General features: G+C 39.4%; 4 protein-coding genes across 5 annotated transcripts; 2 read left to right on the forward strand and 2 right to left on the reverse strand.

Moving 5' to 3' along the window:
* Positions 1-564: 564 nt before the first annotated feature.
* Positions 565-12023, reverse strand: LOC149042380 (uncharacterized). 2 transcript variants are annotated; one of them, XM_089212993.1, is made up of 6 exons: positions 11489-12023; positions 10112-10389; positions 9556-9670; positions 8903-9025; positions 1893-3553; positions 565-1482 (listed from the first exon to the last, which is right to left on the reverse strand). In XM_089212993.1, exons 1-5 carry the CDS (start codon positions 11559-11561, stop codon positions 3396-3398), a joined length of 747 nt encoding a protein of 248 aa, XP_089069119.1. In that variant the 5' UTR covers positions 11562-12023; the 3' UTR covers positions 565-1482; positions 1893-3395. The 2 variants fall into 2 exon arrangements, with proteins under 2 accessions (XP_089069119.1, XP_089069118.1); XM_089212992.1 differs by having other exon boundaries at positions 1893-3567.
* LOC149042381 (uncharacterized) lies at positions 7037-8891 on the forward strand. Its single transcript, XM_089212899.1, has one exon. The coding sequence runs from the start codon at positions 7113-7115 to the stop codon at positions 8049-8051; it is 939 nt and encodes a 312-aa protein (XP_089069025.1). The 5' UTR covers positions 7037-7112; the 3' UTR covers positions 8052-8891.
* Positions 12024-12516: 493 nt separating the features above from the next.
* LOC149042382 (uncharacterized) lies at positions 12517-13957 on the forward strand. The gene is made up of 2 exons (XM_089213577.1): positions 12517-12709; positions 13027-13957. Exons 1-2 carry the CDS (start codon positions 12557-12559, stop codon positions 13564-13566), a joined length of 693 nt encoding a protein of 230 aa, XP_089069703.1. The 5' UTR covers positions 12517-12556; the 3' UTR covers positions 13567-13957.
* A 163-nt stretch (positions 13958-14120) lies between these two features.
* On the reverse strand, positions 14121-16157 carry LOC149042383 (uncharacterized). The gene is made up of 3 exons (XM_089212901.1): positions 15907-16157; positions 15644-15726; positions 14121-15512 (listed from the first exon to the last, which is right to left on the reverse strand). The coding sequence occupies exons 1-3, from the start codon at positions 16073-16075 to the stop codon at positions 14241-14243; spliced, it is 1524 nt and encodes a 507-aa protein (XP_089069027.1). The 5' UTR covers positions 16076-16157; the 3' UTR covers positions 14121-14240.
* Positions 16158-16783: the final 626 nt, after the last annotated feature.

Raw genomic sequence — 16783 nt, forward strand, 5'->3', positions numbered from 1 at the left:
ACGCGCGTGAAGAGGAGTGGGAAAGCCAATCAAAAGTCTCAATCGAGATAACGAGCTTTTTTAAAATAATGATCATAATCTAATGTCTTAGTAATAATGACATCAGGATTTATGGCACGAAAAATAACTCATATGGTGAACGGCCCGATGCTTTCGAGAAGGAAGTTTGAGGGTAATGTTCCTCTTTACTTAGTTGGTTCCACATCTTTCGATGAAAAAAAGGATAGCGTTGAGTCCAGTTAGTAGTAGGTTAAATTTGTGACCAGTGGTGAAGTGGATAAGGTCAGGGAGGAGACTACGACTTGGAAGGGAAGGAGTGCCCGGAAAGAATTTTCATTTTCATTCAAACAGAAATTTGTTCTTTAAAAAAATACTTACTGGAGATCATGATCAAGAAAACGTGGATACCATTTGATGGGTGATCAATTTCGTCGCATCTGAAACTAGGATTATTGTGTGCTATTTATTTTCTGTATTTTAAAAAATTAAAATATTGTGGTTTTGTCCACAGAAACTATTTGCTTGGACAGATGAAAAGAATGCTAATCAATTTAGGAGCCATAGTTTACTATCAGTTTTAAATTTTAATCACATTGTTAGCACCATTGTACTAAAGTACAGAAGGTTGAAGACTAGCTTTATACATTATACCAATGAATTTTCAACCTTTCCCAACGATATAAACAATTGAGCCCTTCTGTGAAAACTTATTAAAAATTCACAAAAAAGTAGTTGTTGTGCTCGTTAGCACTGATACTGATTCTTGCATTAAATGTAATGGCATTGTCACCCAAAAAATCGAGCCCTTCCCGTATTTTTGATAAATTATGTGCACATTAAACTGAATCAGTTTCAAGCTAGTGCTTAATAATTTGTTTTTTGCCATTATACTCCTAGCTTAAGCTACATCTACACTTTAAAGGTGGACATAGGGCGTGGTTTTAAGGCTGTTCATTGTTTCCCTTGTCACTGCACCAAGATGTAGCCCATGGCTGTAATGTGTATGTCACCATCATCTGCTTCGTGCTTTGCTTCGTTGCCACACGTGTTGGAGTCTTCAGGATACCCTCCGGTACCAAATCCAATTCCGGAGTCACAGCTGTTGCAATCGTTTTCTTAGTTGGTAATGATACCAATTCTTACCATGGAGGACCCATTCTTTTCCAGAGCATTGAACCCTTCCATGTTGCAGTGAGGCTGTGAGGAAGCTTCTGAGCCAATCAGGGTACTCCACGTGTCACGACCGAGTGAGATCTTGCGGTATTGACCGTCAGCGACCTGTGAGTCCAGTGAGCTGGCGCGCTTATTGACGACAATGAACTTGAGCTGATAGCCAACCCTCATACCGAGACAGACCTTGGAGAAGGATGTGTTCCAGTAGGTCGGTAACTTGGTCTCTTGTGAGTCAAAACCATTCATGCCCCCTATTAGATTGTATTCAGCTTTGTCTCTCCAGAACGACGAATGATAGTGAAAGGTTCGCTATACATATACATAAAGTGAAAAGTATAAGTATTAAACAATAACAAAGTGGAAAAAAAAACACATAAGTGATGGTAGACCAATTGCCATCAAATTTAAAATTTCAAAAGCTTTTTGAATATCAAATTACTGAAAGTTGCTAAAAATGCCAATAGAAAAAGATCCCGTGATATTTACGACACTTGCATACGCTGTACTCAACTCAATTGCTCGTGGAGAGACAAATGAATCGTACAGGTTTAAATTCCGCAGAAATTCGATTTAAAATTTTTCAAATTTTCAGAGGAAAACTGATTTCAATGTTAAATTACCTATCATTTAAATCTCAAAAAACACTGTCATAAAAAATGGAAATTGCATTTTACTTGTACGAAACAATCTTTTAAAGCGTTAACATGAAAAGGAAACACCTTATTGCCATTAATCTTCATGATCGGCGTCCATCCTCCATCTCCGCATCCAAAGTCTCCCATGTGACAGAAGTGTTTTGGAAATAGCACAAGTATTTTTCTTTGTTTTTCTGACTCTTACTTAAGACACATCTGCATTTACAGCTACACTCTGGGCACCGCCTTATGGCAGGTTATTCTTTTCCACGTCTTACGACCCAGTGAGGTGGCGCGGTATTTCCCATCAGCGATGGGAGAGTGGAGAGAGTCGGTCTGCTTGTTGATGTCAAGGAATCTGAGCTGATTGGCCATCTTCATACCGAGAAGGATGGAGAAGGATGTCGTCTGGTAGGTCGGTAACTTTGTCTCTTGCAAGTCAAAGCCAGTCTTCTCCCTAGAAGGTTGTAAGCACTTCTGTTGCTCCAATATTCGGAATCGTAATGGAATATTCTCTAAAAATTTATAACAAAGAATAACATTTTTATTCCAATAAGATATCAGTAATAGCCTTTTCCAAGCTCCCACTTAGTGAAGACAAGCGAGCGATCCTTGACGACCGTTGACGCTTTTCAGGAAAACAGCCGAAGATTTTGCTAATCCCCTTTGTCGTTTACCTCCACTTTCCTGTATCAACGGTGAATTTCTTCGCAGATGAATTGCTACCTTATTGCGATTAGTCTTCATGATCGGCGTCCATCCTCTCCCATGTGAGAGAAAACAGACATTGGCTTTGAGTCTAAGTGCAGGGTAACCTCGCCATTCTTGTTCGATCTACTAAATAAGGAATCTTCTTAAAAGGAGAGATTCAGTCAAAACTTAATGAGGGCCATGGCTTCCATATATTCAGTAAACAAAACAGAGCGCTTTTCGATCACCGATTCCTATTCGACAGAAGCTGCTGTGGAAGATTATTACTAATGTTGCGATATGCTTGACGTAAGATTATTTTTGAAAATATTAGTAGTAATAGTAGTACTGTTATTTTCATATTCTCTCATTGAATTCCGCTCCGACTTTGCTCTTGTTGGTGAATAATTGACTTATACATTCCGGTCGAAAATTTCCTTACACGTCGAAGCTGAAAGAAAAGGCATATCAACAGTAATAAACTCTAAGAATAAAAGATGGAATGGCGTTTTGAAATACTCTCAAATTAAAGGGAAAATTTACATGTGGAGTAGGAAATACACAACGTTCTTGGTCACTCATGTTTTCGTAACTTGTATTGTTAACGGTGTCTAATGCTCTAGATAGGAATAAAAGTAGCGTGGCCGCGAATTTAGGCAGCATCCCAAACTTTTCGCGGCCTCGTCGTTTTAAACCATAAGACTGCTATCTACGCAGGCAAGCGTTTTCACGTCCCTCAAGAAGTTAGCTTGTTTTAGTTTGAATTCTCAGTAGTTTCTAAGAAGGCATTCATCGAAGTTTTTATCGATTTACTATATATCTATATCTCGATATACATAATTATTCTATACGAACGTCTCCTTAAAGTGGTCTAAACAGAAAGAAACAGTACAAAAACTAGCTTAAAAATACAGCAGGACAAATGTTACCCAAACGGCAGACATTTCCATCTCCGTAGTATCCCTGTTTGCATGTACAGTTGTACGATCCCTTAGTATTGTTGCACACAGCATCAGCACTGCAGTTCGTTTTTCGTGTTGCACACTCGTCGATATCTGAAAAGACTCTCCTTTAATTAGAACGTCAAAGCTGCAATTAATTTTAAAACTAATGCAGATTTAAAACTAATGTGTAATCAACAATAATAATAATAATAATAATTTATTTCTATAGCGCATTTTCCTAACGCTTAAAGGCGCTTTTCAGTATCAAATTATCATAACCTATAATTAAATAAAAATTTTAAGTCTAAAAATATGCTTGTCGAAAAAGATAGGTTTTAGGCTTATCTTTAAAAATAGAGACAGATGTGCTGCTTTTAACCTCAAATGAAACTGAGTTCCAGAGGTAAGGCGCGCACACTGAGAAAGCCCTCAGGCCAGTCAATTTGAGCTTGTGTGTTGGTTGCTCCAGTAGAAGTTAGTCAGCAGACCTGAGAGCTCGCCTAGGGACATAACGACTGATGAGCTCAGTCAAGTACGTTGGAGCCGCAAGATGGAGTGCCTTGAAGATGTACAGTGAAATCTTAAAAATAATGCGCTGACGGACGAGAAGCCAGTTTAGCTCAATAAGTAGTGGTGCGACATGATCAAGCTTTTGCTTGCAAATGATCACTTTTGCGGCTGCGTTCATAACATATTGTAGTCTCTGAATAAGATAACCAGGTAGGCCATAAACAAGCGAATTGCAATGATCTAAGCGAGACATTACTAATACATGCACTAGTGTTTTGGTTGAGTCAATACATGGACGATATGCGACTAATGTTCCTGATGTGATAAAAAGTAGTCTTGCATAGATCATTGACGTGTTCCGCGAAACTCATGGTATCGTTGAAGATGGCACCAATGTTCCGTGCGCTAGATGTGGGCTCGACAGTAGCATCACCCACAGTAATCGAATCTAATGGTGGCTTAGGGCGATGTTTAGCCAGGAGTTCAGTCTTGTCGTTGTTTAACCGGAAATTATTTAAAAGCATCCATTGGTTCAGCTCACGCAAATAAACTTCAACCCTAGTGCGCGCAGGCACAACATTCTCCATTTTAGTGGTCTTTATGCTAAGATACAGTTGAGTGTCGTCCACGTACATATGAAACCCGACACCATGGCGACGCAAGATAGCTTCGAGAAGAGAGGTATAGACCAAATATAGGACTGGGCCCAACACAGACCCCTGAGGAAGACCGCAGGTCAGTTGATGATCAGAAGAACTAGTATCTCTGATTTGGACGAACTGTGAACGACTGGACAGGTAAGACCCAAACCAAGTGTAGGCAGAGCCCTGAGCACCAATGCACTGGGAGATACGTGATAGTAGGATGCCACGATCCACTGTGTCGAACACTGCCGACAGGTCCAACAGTACCAACATCACACACTTTCCATCATCCAGTGCACGTAACACATCGTTATGCACTAGCAACAGTGCTGATTCAGTGCTATGGCTCACTTTATAAGCGGATTGGAAGATCTCTTCAAGTTTATTTTCTTGCAGATGGGAAATGAATTCACTCGCGACTACCTTCTCGCAGCACTTGGAGAGAAACATTAGGTTGGAAATCGGTCTGTGATTCTTGTATAGTTGATAGTCAAGTGATGGTTTCTTGAGAGAGGGCCTGACAATGGCTCGTTTCATTTCTGAAGTCAGCGTGGAGTTCTGCAAAGAACAGATCACAACCTTCGTAATAAACGGAAGAAGCAGATCATAGCAGTTTTTGAGGACTGAGGCGGGTATCGGATCTACCATGCAGGACTTCAAAGTCCATCTAGGAACCAGGTCAGACAGTTCATCACATGATACTGAATTGAAGTGATTACACCCAGGGCCACTGTACAGCAGTTCAACTTCACCTTTTTTCTCTGCAACTCTTCACGTATTGTGGTGATCTTTTCAATAAAATATTCAGCAAACGCATTTGTTAGGGACTCATCATCCATTGAATAAGGTGGTTTAGGTTCACTTTTACGATGAAGAAGCTTGTAAAAAAAATAGAGAATAAGCGTTTGGGATCATATTGGTTCTCGTCAATAACCCTCGAATAATAGGCCGTCTTTGCCTGGAAAATAAATTCATTTACCACCTGACACTGGTCAACGAAACGCTCGCGATCGACCGTAAGTCCAGTCTTTCGTCAACGTCGTTCCAGTGCCCTTCTTTTTTGTTTCTCCTCACGGATGTCTTCAGTGTACCAAGGTGCTGAAGGGCGAATCGTAATAGTGCGCGTTTTCAGGGGTGCGTGTTTATCGAGCAGGCCAATCAGCGTAGTATTGAAAAGCGTTAGGAGAGACTCCAGATCATGACCGGCTTCATAGACTGTGCTAATTAGAGGGGAATCAGAGATGTCGTCTCTAAACTCTTGGAGATCAATTGACTTCATTTTTCGATAATTGACTTCTTTACGCTCGAACGCTTTTTCAGGTAGTGCCAGAGAACAGCTGACAACGTAATGTTCAGAAGTGACAGGATCGAAAACATCAAAGTCCCGAGCTGTACTCTCATCATTTCTGGTGATGACTAGATCTAGAAAGATCACGTTCGCCCTTGAGGAACACTGTAAATACTGATGTCGACAGGATAGACAAAATAGAAAATCAGCTTTCAGAGCTGAAAGGTCTTATATGTACACGCTTTAAGAGTGATAATAAACATGTTGAAAAGTACAACAGTGTCATCTCTGAAAAATCAGTCGCCAAACCCACTGCAGCAAAAAGGCTATCCAAGAATAATAAACGCAAAAAGCGTAGAAAAAATACACTACACAAGCAAGTGACTACAGAAAGGGAGAAAAATGAAAAATACCTTAAAAACCTTTCAGACAATACATTAACTGATCACCAAGTCAGCGTGTTAGCAAAAGGGCTTAAATTTATTGAAACACCCGTGACAAATGAAAATAAGATCAGGCAACAATTGTTGCGTGACTTCGAACAATTCGCTAGGCGAATGAGACTTAGATATATATTCCACGGGAATGACAAGGAACCACATCCTTTCCACGTCAAATCAAACTGGATACCACCAGTACAACCTTCTATTGCCCTTGAACGCTACTTCGAAAATATCAAGTTAAGCCTTGCTGAAATAGAAATAACAAAGCCAAAACACAACCTGTCATACAACGAACACAAAGCAGTCAAAGAACTGCAAAACAATACTGCCATCAACCTTAAACGTGCTGACAAAGGCACCACAACAGTGATTCTCAACAAGAGGGACAAAATTCAAGAGGCTCAGGTTCAGCTCGACAACAGAGACCACTACCGACCTCTTGAAAACTCCATGGTCACTGACACATTAAAAAAAGTTAATGAGCTTATTGCTCAACTGCACAATGGCAAATATATAGACGATATGACAAAAAAGTGGCTTTCACAGACTCCCAATCCGCCCAGAATACCGATTTTCTACACTTTAACAAAAATCCACAAACCTTTGCCAGTGGGTAGACCGATTATATCGGGCTGCGAAGGACCAACTGAAAGGATATCATCCTTTGTGGATCATTTATTATAGCCTATTGCTCAAAAGCAAAAATCGTCAGTCTCAAAGATACGACTGATTTCATCAACTTTATAGAGAAAACGCAAGTGTCAAATGATACTATTTTAGTATCAATGGATGTAACAAGCTTGTACACAAACATCCCACAAGAAGAGGGTATCACAATAGTATGCCAAGCATATGAAAGATACCACAATAACAGCCCTCCCATTCCGTCCCACTACTTAAAACAAATGCTCGGGCTTATACTGAAAGAAAATTCGTTCCAGTTCAACGGAGTAAACTATCTCCAATGTTTTGGAAATGCCATGGGAACACGAATGGCGGTTGCTTTCGCCAATCTCTTTATGGCAGAAATTGAAACAAAACTGCTTCACCAAAGCAGTATCAAGCCGAGAGTATGGAAGCGTTACATTGACGACGTTTTCTTCCTGTGGGATGGTCGCAAACAAGACATTGATCTATTCATAGAACAAGCTAACACGTTCCTTCCAACTATAAAGTTCACGGCTGAAATCTCAGAGCCTGAAATCACATTCTTAGACACGGTTGTCTACAAAGGTGAAAGATTCCAAATCGAAGCTATCCTCGACGTCAAAACTCACTACAAACCGACCGAGACCTTTCAATATACACACTATTCATCTTGCCACCCTCCAGGTGTTAAGAAAGGCTTTATTAAAGGAGAAGCCATCAGACTTCTAAGAACAAACTCCCCGGAAATAAATTTCCAGGAGGCCATGTATAACTTCAAAACAGGACTTGAAGCACGTGGTTACCCAAAAAGCCTAATTGAAAAAACGTTATCTGAGGTCTCGTTTGCCGCAAGGCAGTCGACACTTAAAAAACAAACCAAAAAAACTAAAGGCAAAATATTGCCTTTTGTGACAGCATACCACCCAGGGGTTAAAAATTTAAAACAAATACTGATGCAAGAATGGAACCTCATCCAAAATCAGCCACTGCTGAAAACAATTTACAAAACGCCTCCGATTATATCATACAAAAGAGGTAAATCGCTCAAAGACATACTCGTCAGAGCGAAGCTTTAATTAAAGGCTTTTGCGTCGCAAACGTAAAACCACACAGGGGAGTCTGTGTAGGCCTGTCTATGACCTTTTCAAGTTAAAAGCTTCAAGTAGACGGAGAAACCGTTGTGCAGATCGATCACTAGCGTCATTTACGTGCAAATGGAAGTCACCGACTATCAACAGAGAGCCAGGTACAATAGCAAGAGACTCCAAGAAACTAGGAAATTCTTCAAAGAACTTCGCAGCCGATGAGGTACCGTCTGCCATTGTTTGTGGCTTATAAAAAATAGGAAGGCACAAGCATAACGAGGAATGTTTCAATAAGACATCCATAAATTCAAAGGATTTGAAATAGGTCACAATGCCGGGATGCTTCTCGAGGCCAACTGCGGTCTTATGCATGACACCGATTCCGCCTCCAAACCCTTGGAACATTGTAGAATTCATAGCCGGTCGGACACAAGTCACGTACAATTAATTCATCAGTTTCTTTGGCAAGCCAAGTCTCAGTTACAGCAAAGACATCGATATTACGGTCCACGGTCAGATGAAAAATGGAGACCCACGTTGGATCTGATGTCTTGAGAATCTTGCAATTTTCCTGCAGCTCTCTTAGCCATGCAGAAGTAGCATCAACCCATTTGGGTATGGATTATTGAGCGCGATGATAATATAACGGATGTAAAACTTTTACGTGTACATTCAGAATTTGTCCCTCTTTCAAATTCACCATTTTTATAAAGTATATTACTTTTAAAAATACACAATTGTCCGCCGCTTTGCTTGACGGCACTATTAAGAAACAATATATATTTACATTTATCAGTATCTAGTTAATTAACATTAGACTCTGAAACAAGGCTCTGTTTTACCTTTGCAAGTCCGTCCATCTCCAGTAAATCCTGGTTTGCATTTGCAGCGATACGATCCCTCGGTTTTGTTGCACATAGCATCAGCACTGCACTTGGATGTTCCGTCAGCGCACTCGTTTGTATCTGTAAAATTCAAGGCAACCGATTCAATAGGGAAAATCCCTAAACACATGACCAATTTAATCATTTTAAGGGTTGAAATGTGTGTGTTTAGTTTCCATTCCCTTGTTCGTTAAAATAAAATCAGGGCTTTGGTCACGCTTTCCTTTGCAACCATCTCTAGAATATCCAGGTTTATTTGGACAGTTATAGGAACCTTTGGTATTGTTGGAAACAGCATTTTTACTGCAGTCTTGTGTTCCTGTAGCACACTAATCGATATCTCAAAATATTCTTCTTTAATTGGAACGTCATCATTGGAGATGTGAAAATAAGATGTGAAAAACAAATTGAGACCTACGTGGGATACGACGTCATAGTCCTGCAATTTTGAAGCAGCTCTTTAGCAAAGGGTTAGTTAAGAGCTGCATGGTTATTGTGTGAGCTTATAAAAAAAAAAACCCGAATCTTAACTTTTACAGGTGCCTTCAGAAGTTGTGTATAAAACTGTAGTGAACACGAGCTTACGGCTGGTTTGACATGACAGGAGTTACCTTTCTTACACCTTGGACCTTTGAATCCAGTGGTACACAAACAGCGATATCCTTTGTTAGTAAAACCGCTTTGACTAGTAGAATTGTTATCGCAAGGGTTATCAACACAAGCGCTCTGAAGCAGAAATAATATCATACATTGAAATATGAATAAAATAGAAAACGAGAAGCATTTAAACCAACAATAATGATAATGCTAAAGATAGAAATATTAAATAAGAAATTTTTGGAGAACTCGGAAAAAATCCGAGCCCCAGATGGGATTTGAACCCACGACCCTCCGTGATCTAGTTGGACGCTCTAACCACTGAACTACTGGAGACTCTATGGTGAACAAGGGTCAATTTTATGGGTCTTGACTGGAACCGCATCACGCGGTTACACAGCCAAGTAATTGGTGCGAACTCACTAACAGCATCACGCTGTCACATTAAAGCATAACAATAGAAATATTGACAGTGATATTAGAATTCAAGCAACAATTACAACGATTACGACCGGAAACTAGTTTTTTCTTTTACTTGAAATGAGTATTTGCTAATGATGCAACACCTACCTCAGCTGCACGATAAAAATAATCGTCTTTCTTCTCCAGGTCGTGTTCGTGTCTTCCGTGAGTAACATTATTCAGTTCACATTTGTAGCCTCCATGACCACTCACTTGTTTATGAACATTAATGCTGACACAGTCAGGTTCCATGTAACACATGTTGTCACAAAAACTCATTGTCAGAACTTCAACGATGCGAATGACGTGGTTTATGAGACGTTTACCGTCAAATGCTTTTTCAGGGGTAAACTCCAACACGCGGCATTGGTCTGCGTCACAAAAGCCTTTAAGATTTATAAAAAAACATGAAAGAAGGAAAGCACTAGAAAAAGAGATGGCCATAAGGGACGTCAAAATGATGATAACAATTGAGGATTTACTGATAGTTTCTCCGTTGGAATATATTCATTTCAATTCATCCATCATTTGCTTCCCTTTTTCATCTAGATGAATACCTTTCTAGATAAATTACAGACAATTATCCGTACTGCCATCCGCAGGAAACTTGCAGATGGCAATTAATTTCCACAAAAATGCACATATTTAAGTAAGAAGATTTTCCATTCAAAAATTCCCCAAAAATAAACAGCAGTAAATTTTCTCAGTAACGACGAAGTTTGCCGGTTTTGATTTGTATAGTGGACTAAATTGTTGAAGAAATCCATGAATGAACCAGATCAATGAACAAAGAACGTTTGCAGAGAGCTTGTCATTGCAGAAGATCTTTATTGCAAAACGTGTTCTTCTTCCGAATAAATTACTCCTCAAAAGCTACATATCTAACAGGAATTGCAAGTTTCTTGATCTTCCCTGAAGTTGGGAGTTATTCACTGGAGAAATATTTAACCACAACTGAGGCAAAAATCCAACTTTACCAGCGCAATTAACACAAAAACAACTCCAGCCGACACAAATAAGAAGACTGAGTGGCATAACAAAAGACTAAGAAGACAATAAAATTTACGAGTGTGAACTTTTTACATGTTCGAAAACAAAATACAAAAAAAAAATAAATTGATAAAGAAGTGATAGAGAGGTAAGAAATATTACAATATATCAACTTGGATGACGAGCTCGATAAAAGAAAGAATTAATTAAGAAAAAAGCCACAACAAAACAAAAAGGAGAAAAGAAAACCATTCGCAATTAAATTCACATAAAGGTACTCAAACAAACTATCTGCGAAAGTATCTTTTCATCACCAATAATTTATTTGGTTAAGAAGTTTAAGAAAGTGTTAAGCTATCTTTAAACATTTTTGCTATTGTGGAGATGAATAACAAAACTTCCTTAAAACATATAACATGCAGGTGTTAAACGGTTACGGTGACTATGAAGGACTAATGTCTCTTCTCTACATAAATGAGTAATGGTGAGGCTCACCTTGTGATGAGACATAAGCAAGTATCATGAAGCACAAAAGTAACAGAACAAAGATAAAAATCGACTTCTTCATCGCGTAGATCGCCAGGTCTCCGCGACCGACTTCTGGAATTCTGCGCAAATTGATGCGAAAAACTTATTTGAATTGTTTTTGTTATGGTAAAAAATTTCTTTTTTTTTTTTTTTTTTTTTTTTTAGCAATGAGACTTGGGTGTTTCTTTACTGTTTTTCGTTTTAATTTGATATCTTTGACCCTTGTTCCAGCACGAAAACAATTCACTGTATGAAAACAAATTAACTTTCACGAAGCCTCTCGACGGGTCATCTAATAATCAATCGTTAGGACGTGACAGCGGTTTAAGTCTAAAAATCGGTATTCATATTCTTAGCAAGAAGCTAAACAGAAAATATAAATGCTTCTGATGCTTTACTTGGCTTCATTGGTAGAAATAGGAGTGAGTAATTTTGCCCTTATTAGGCCCAAAATCGTCTTCGTCCCTGCAACAAATTGTTGAAAACTAGAGTACCTGGAGCATTTAACGACAAATAGTAATGAATATTTTTTTCCACTTTCTCCACAAATGAGTATTTGCTAATGATGCAACACCTATGTCAGCTGGATGATAAAAATAATGGTCCTTCCTATTCATCTTTCTTCACTCACTTATCAAGATTAATGCTGACACAGTCAGGTTCCACAAACACATGCTGTCACAAAAATCCATTGACATGACTTCAAAGATGCGAATCATGTAGTTTATAAAACGTCTTCCATCAAATGCTTTTTCAGGCGTAAAATTTCAACAATTTATCAACATTGGTCTGCGTGAAAAGAGTCTTAGAAATTTAGAAGGAAAAAAAAAAATATATATATATAGGAAGTCTGTGTATTGATTTTTCCGTTTACAGTACTTGATACGTAGAAGTAGTGCGCGATATATGTTGCGATACACCGATATCACGCACCGCCATCTTTGATCGAGTGCCGCACCAAAACGAGGGTGGACGGGCATGCGGTCACTTGGAGGGTTGCGTTACATGGAGTTTGAGTGGAAATAACTCGCAAATATGGCTCACGATCATTGCTGTGTAAATTACTGTACGAACGACAAACGAAACGAAAGTGGTCAGAATTTGTCGTTTTTCAACTTTCCTAAAAATTCTTCACAGAGATCGAAGTGGATTGCCGCGATAAAGCGAGATGAAGGGACGCTTTTTCAGGTGAGTGTCGAGTCGTGACTACAGCGAGCTGTCAAACGCACGTGTGCACTTTTGATATATATGTTCGGGAAGTTTTTCGATTTAAGACTCAGTTAGTTCCCGTCTTACTTGCTTCTTACACGTGAATTGCGTACTCGATTCATATCCAGAGGAACTATAGACTCATTACATTAGATTTTGGTCGATTTTGGCCGAAACTGTCAAACGCACATGGCACCAGTTTGTTTGTTTTCATTGACTCGAATATGATTATTAATATTCCATGAGATTCTCCCTTGCTATCAGCGATTTAATTCAGTGTTAAACTCGTTTCCTAGATCAAGAAAGGCTCTACTCTAGTGTGTTCTGCTCACTTCAAGCCAAGCGATATGTTTAAAACTATAACAGGGCTTATACGTCTGAAACCAGGAGTTGTGCCTTCGCAGTTTCAATGGACAAAGTCCAGCCAAGACCGCCCACAAAATAAACTACAAGAGTTAAAAACTATGGCAGAACAGCAAGAACAAGAGGAGCGACGACAATCTTTGGTCGATTCATTCCAGCAGGATGTCAAAATGGAGGAAGGGGAGACTGCATCAGGAGGCCAGGGAGCCAGTGCCAGTGCTAGTGATGAGCAAATGGAAGAAATGGCTACGGACGAACCGGAAAACGAAAACATAGAACCCGCCGAATTGAGTGCAGTGGAACAAATTGAAATCCTTAAAGCACAAATCAGTGATTTAGAGCAACAGGTGGAAGATCTAAAAGGGACCAGGTTTGGAGCTGAGCCCCTCTTGCCACTTTCGTTGGCTGGTTCAGTAAACCAAATATGGACAATTTGCTGCCTTCTTACAAACTTTAGAGGGCCACTATATTGAAACTATAACTTGCCTGTTAGTATTGTGTAGTTCTATTACATTTCCTTACCCCCCCCCCCCCCCATCTCCCAGCATCTGGAAATGCAATTAACCTTCAAATGTTTCTTTAATGTTTTTGGTCTTTATGAACCCAACCCTTTCCCCTCCCCTTCATCTCCAGGTATTTACAATCCTTTCTATGGGGGCAGTATTGAGATTTTTTGGAGCTACACTTCCTTCAGCAAAACAAGGGTTAGCAATAAGAGTTGTAACAGTTAACCAGTTACTTAGAAACAGGTGACAAATAAATCAAAGATTGGATTTGACTTTACAAAGAACAGTTTTTTACAATTATTTCAGTGATTCCAGAAAAAAAAATCACCTCTTCCTTTTGGGAAATTATGGTGAGAGGGTAATTCTCCTCATTTCCAGGGGGATTTCTGATATGGCCCCAAATCATTATTTTAAAGGTTTACAAATTTTAGGATAGAGGTGGTGCCCCCTTGTAAGGGAGGTTCGAAATCAAATTCTCTATACAGCTCACATGAGTTGGTTACATGTACTTAGTCCAAAAATCCTAAATCCTTTCATAAATTATTTGTCTCTGCTGCTGCAGCATACATCCTATTTCAAGCACTTATCAAAACATTAGGCTTAGTCATACAGATTTTTTTAACTATGCTTCACAAAGCAGGCTATGCCCCCACTTTTTTTAACAGTTCAGGGAGGAGGTATTCAAAATAAAATTTGTCTAATTTCATCTTCATCTCTGAACAAAATTCTGCATCAAACCTCACTCTTTCTAAATGAAAGTCAGATTTACAATAAACATAAAAATCTACCCATTCACAACCTGTCAACATCATCTGTCCCATGATCTGGTAGTAATAGCTATGTGTTTTTCGAAGTTTATAAACCCTATTTACACATTTCAGATATTTCAGCTGCGAGATTGAATCCGTAATAGGGCACTTGATTTCCAGCAGCCCCCAGGGATTGTTTTCAGAGGGATCATAGACCCTTCGATCTGGAGAGGCAGCCAGATGTGGACATGATGGGTTGATAACAATCCCGGCAGGGAAAACATTGCAATCTCCACTGTCAGCATATGCAGACGCTGCCTCTTCTTCTGTATTTATACCATGCCTCATGGCTGCAGTTTGCACAGTCTTCTTTAGTTGCCTTGCTGCCAGTGATTCAAAGTCAGCCCTTCGGGCACAAACATCTTTAAATTTACTCAAAGATAGCCTCTGTGCCCTCAGATCATGCCACTTCTGAGTGTCAGACTGCTCCCTTGTTTCTTCCTCATATAAACAGGATTGTGCTTGTGAGACACTAAGCCCTTCAGCAAAGTTAAGTTCTGCCAAAGTAGGCACAAATGTATAATTGCTTTTAAGCAATGGTACACCAAAAGGCGGTGGCTCCTGTGGCCCCTCAACATTAATGTGAATTTTTGGATCATTGGTTGTGTTCTGACGTTGTTGGTATGATATAACTGAGCCATGATCTACTCTCCCTAGTTTACTATTCACATAGTCCAAACTGTCAGTTTCTGGAACAATACTGTTTACTTGCATGTCTTCATATTGTTTGAATATGTCTCTCATAGAATCAATGATTTTGGGTGAACCAATATGTTCTGGAATCGGATTATACAGAGTGGACCGTACTCCATCTAACCTGCGTATTTTCTTTTTTTGTGTTGCATCATTGCTCGGTGGTTTCACTTGCTGCACCAGCACCTCTTGCACCTCGCGGGGATTGATTCCTGCTGTCCTTTGAGGAACATGCCATGTTTGTGGTAGACTTGTTTTTGACATGGCAGGAGGTACACTTTTTAAGCCCAGTTTTCTATAATGCTCAAGGAGGTAAACCAGCCCTATTGCATGGTTACAGAGCCCTGCACCTGCTTCACAGTTGCAGGAGGTACTGGTTATTTTAACTTCGGGAGTCCTTGATATCTCAACCTAAAAAAAATTAAATGGATAAATATCTGTTGTGAATGTGTGTGTGTATGTTTTAAGAGTTAACTCGTATGAAAATTACATCAAGCAAAGTTCGAGCTGAGACAAAACTTAAGTATTATAAATAAGCTTACCTGTAACCTCCATGGCTCTTCATTTTTTCTCTGTGATTTGTAGCTTCGAGCTCTAACAATTACTTCTGTATCCTGAGTTTTTACTGAAAGCAAAGTGCGAATATGGAAGTTTAATACACTATAGATTTTGCACAAGAGATTTCGAATGGCGAATCGTGCAATAAACGAAAAAAAAGCACCATCTAAGATGCTTAAAGAAGCATGCGTAGCGTGAAATCACACCAGTGTTGCAGTTAAATTTGAGACTGAAAGGAAACTTTTACCTTCGACATCGAAGATATACCCTTCGCAGAAGTTACTATAACCACGAGTTACCACCTTTTTCGGGACTTCTCTATCGGTCTCAAGCCATGTCTCGATAAAAGAGGCGTCAAAAAATGGAACATTGCGGAGAGATTTCGACCACGCAGCAGAAAATCTACCTTCAGCCATATTGGCTAAACAAGCATGTCGTCCAGGATGCCCGTCCAGCCTCGTTTTGGTGCGGCCCTCGATCCAAGATGGCGGTGCGTGATATTGGAGTATAGTGGAAAAAAACAGAGACTATACTTTCATCCCTACAAGCCTGTTTCGTGAATGCGCACTAATCAGGGGATTTTATTGTTAAGAATATTCGTACCATCGTTTATATACTCTATAAATTTGCCTAAAGATGATACTTCAATTGTTACGCAGTAACGTTTTGTTTCTGTGGCGGCATGAGAATATTGTCCATACTGTTTTCTATATATTTCCTAAAGTGCTGACAAGGAGAATATGTTTAATAATCAAGAGCTTCTTTAGTTGGTGATTAGTTCCTATACTGTCATGACCTTGATGTGTGATACAGGGGTATCAGTTTAACATAACATCAGCGTCTATTTTTTCAAAGCGTTCAACAGATCTTTTTGAGTCTCGCTGCTCGATAACCTATCCAGTACCTTTTCATGCTTGAAACAACTTCCGCGATTTGTTTATCGCGACTACCTGCATCGTCGAAGCATATAATGAATTAATTTTGCCGACAAAGAATGTTGCTTTTAAAACAGGATAGAAATTAACCCTTTACACTCCAACATCAGTATTGATATTCTCCATACTGTTCTCTATATATTTCCTGAAGTCCTGACAAGGAGAATATGTTTAACAATCAAGAGCTTC

The sequence above is a fragment of the Pocillopora damicornis genome, chromosome 7, assembly GCF_964200805.1.
Source record: "Pocillopora damicornis chromosome 7, jaPocDami1.2, whole genome shotgun sequence".
Taxonomy (NCBI): domain Eukaryota; kingdom Metazoa; phylum Cnidaria; class Anthozoa; order Scleractinia; family Pocilloporidae; genus Pocillopora; species Pocillopora damicornis.

Coding starts and splice junctions, on each gene's coding strand:
- LOC149042381 (XM_089212899.1), top strand. CDS start 7,113: ATGGATGTAACAAGCTTGTACACAAACATCCCACAAGAAGAGGGTATC.
- LOC149042380 (XM_089212992.1), bottom strand. CDS start 11,561: ATGAAGAAGTCGATTTTTATCTTTGTTCTGTTACTTTTGTGCTTCATG. Junction 9,671..10,111: donor ATTTTTATCGTGCAGCTGAG/GTAGGTGTTGCA, acceptor TTTCTGCTTCAG/AGCGCTTGTGTTGATAACCC. Junction 3,568..8,902: donor AGATGGACGGACTTGCAAAG/GTAAAACAGAGC, acceptor TTCTAATTAAAG/GAGAGTCTTTTCAGATATCG.
- LOC149042382 (XM_089213577.1), top strand. CDS start 12,557: ATGGCTCACGATCATTGCTGTGTAAATTACTGTACGAACGACAAACGA. Junction 12,710..13,026: donor ATGAAGGGACGCTTTTTCAG/GTGAGTGTCGAG, acceptor CTCGTTTCCTAG/ATCAAGAAAGGCTCTACTCT.
- LOC149042383 (XM_089212901.1), bottom strand. CDS start 16,075: ATGGCTGAAGGTAGATTTTCTGCTGCGTGGTCGAAATCTCTCCGCAAT. Junction 15,727..15,906: donor GTATATCTTCGATGTCGAAG/GTAAAAGTTTCC, acceptor CTTTGCTTTCAG/TAAAAACTCAGGATACAGAA. Junction 15,513..15,643: donor AAGAGCCATGGAGGTTACAG/GTAAGCTTATTT, acceptor AATTTTTTTTAG/GTTGAGATATCAAGGACTCC.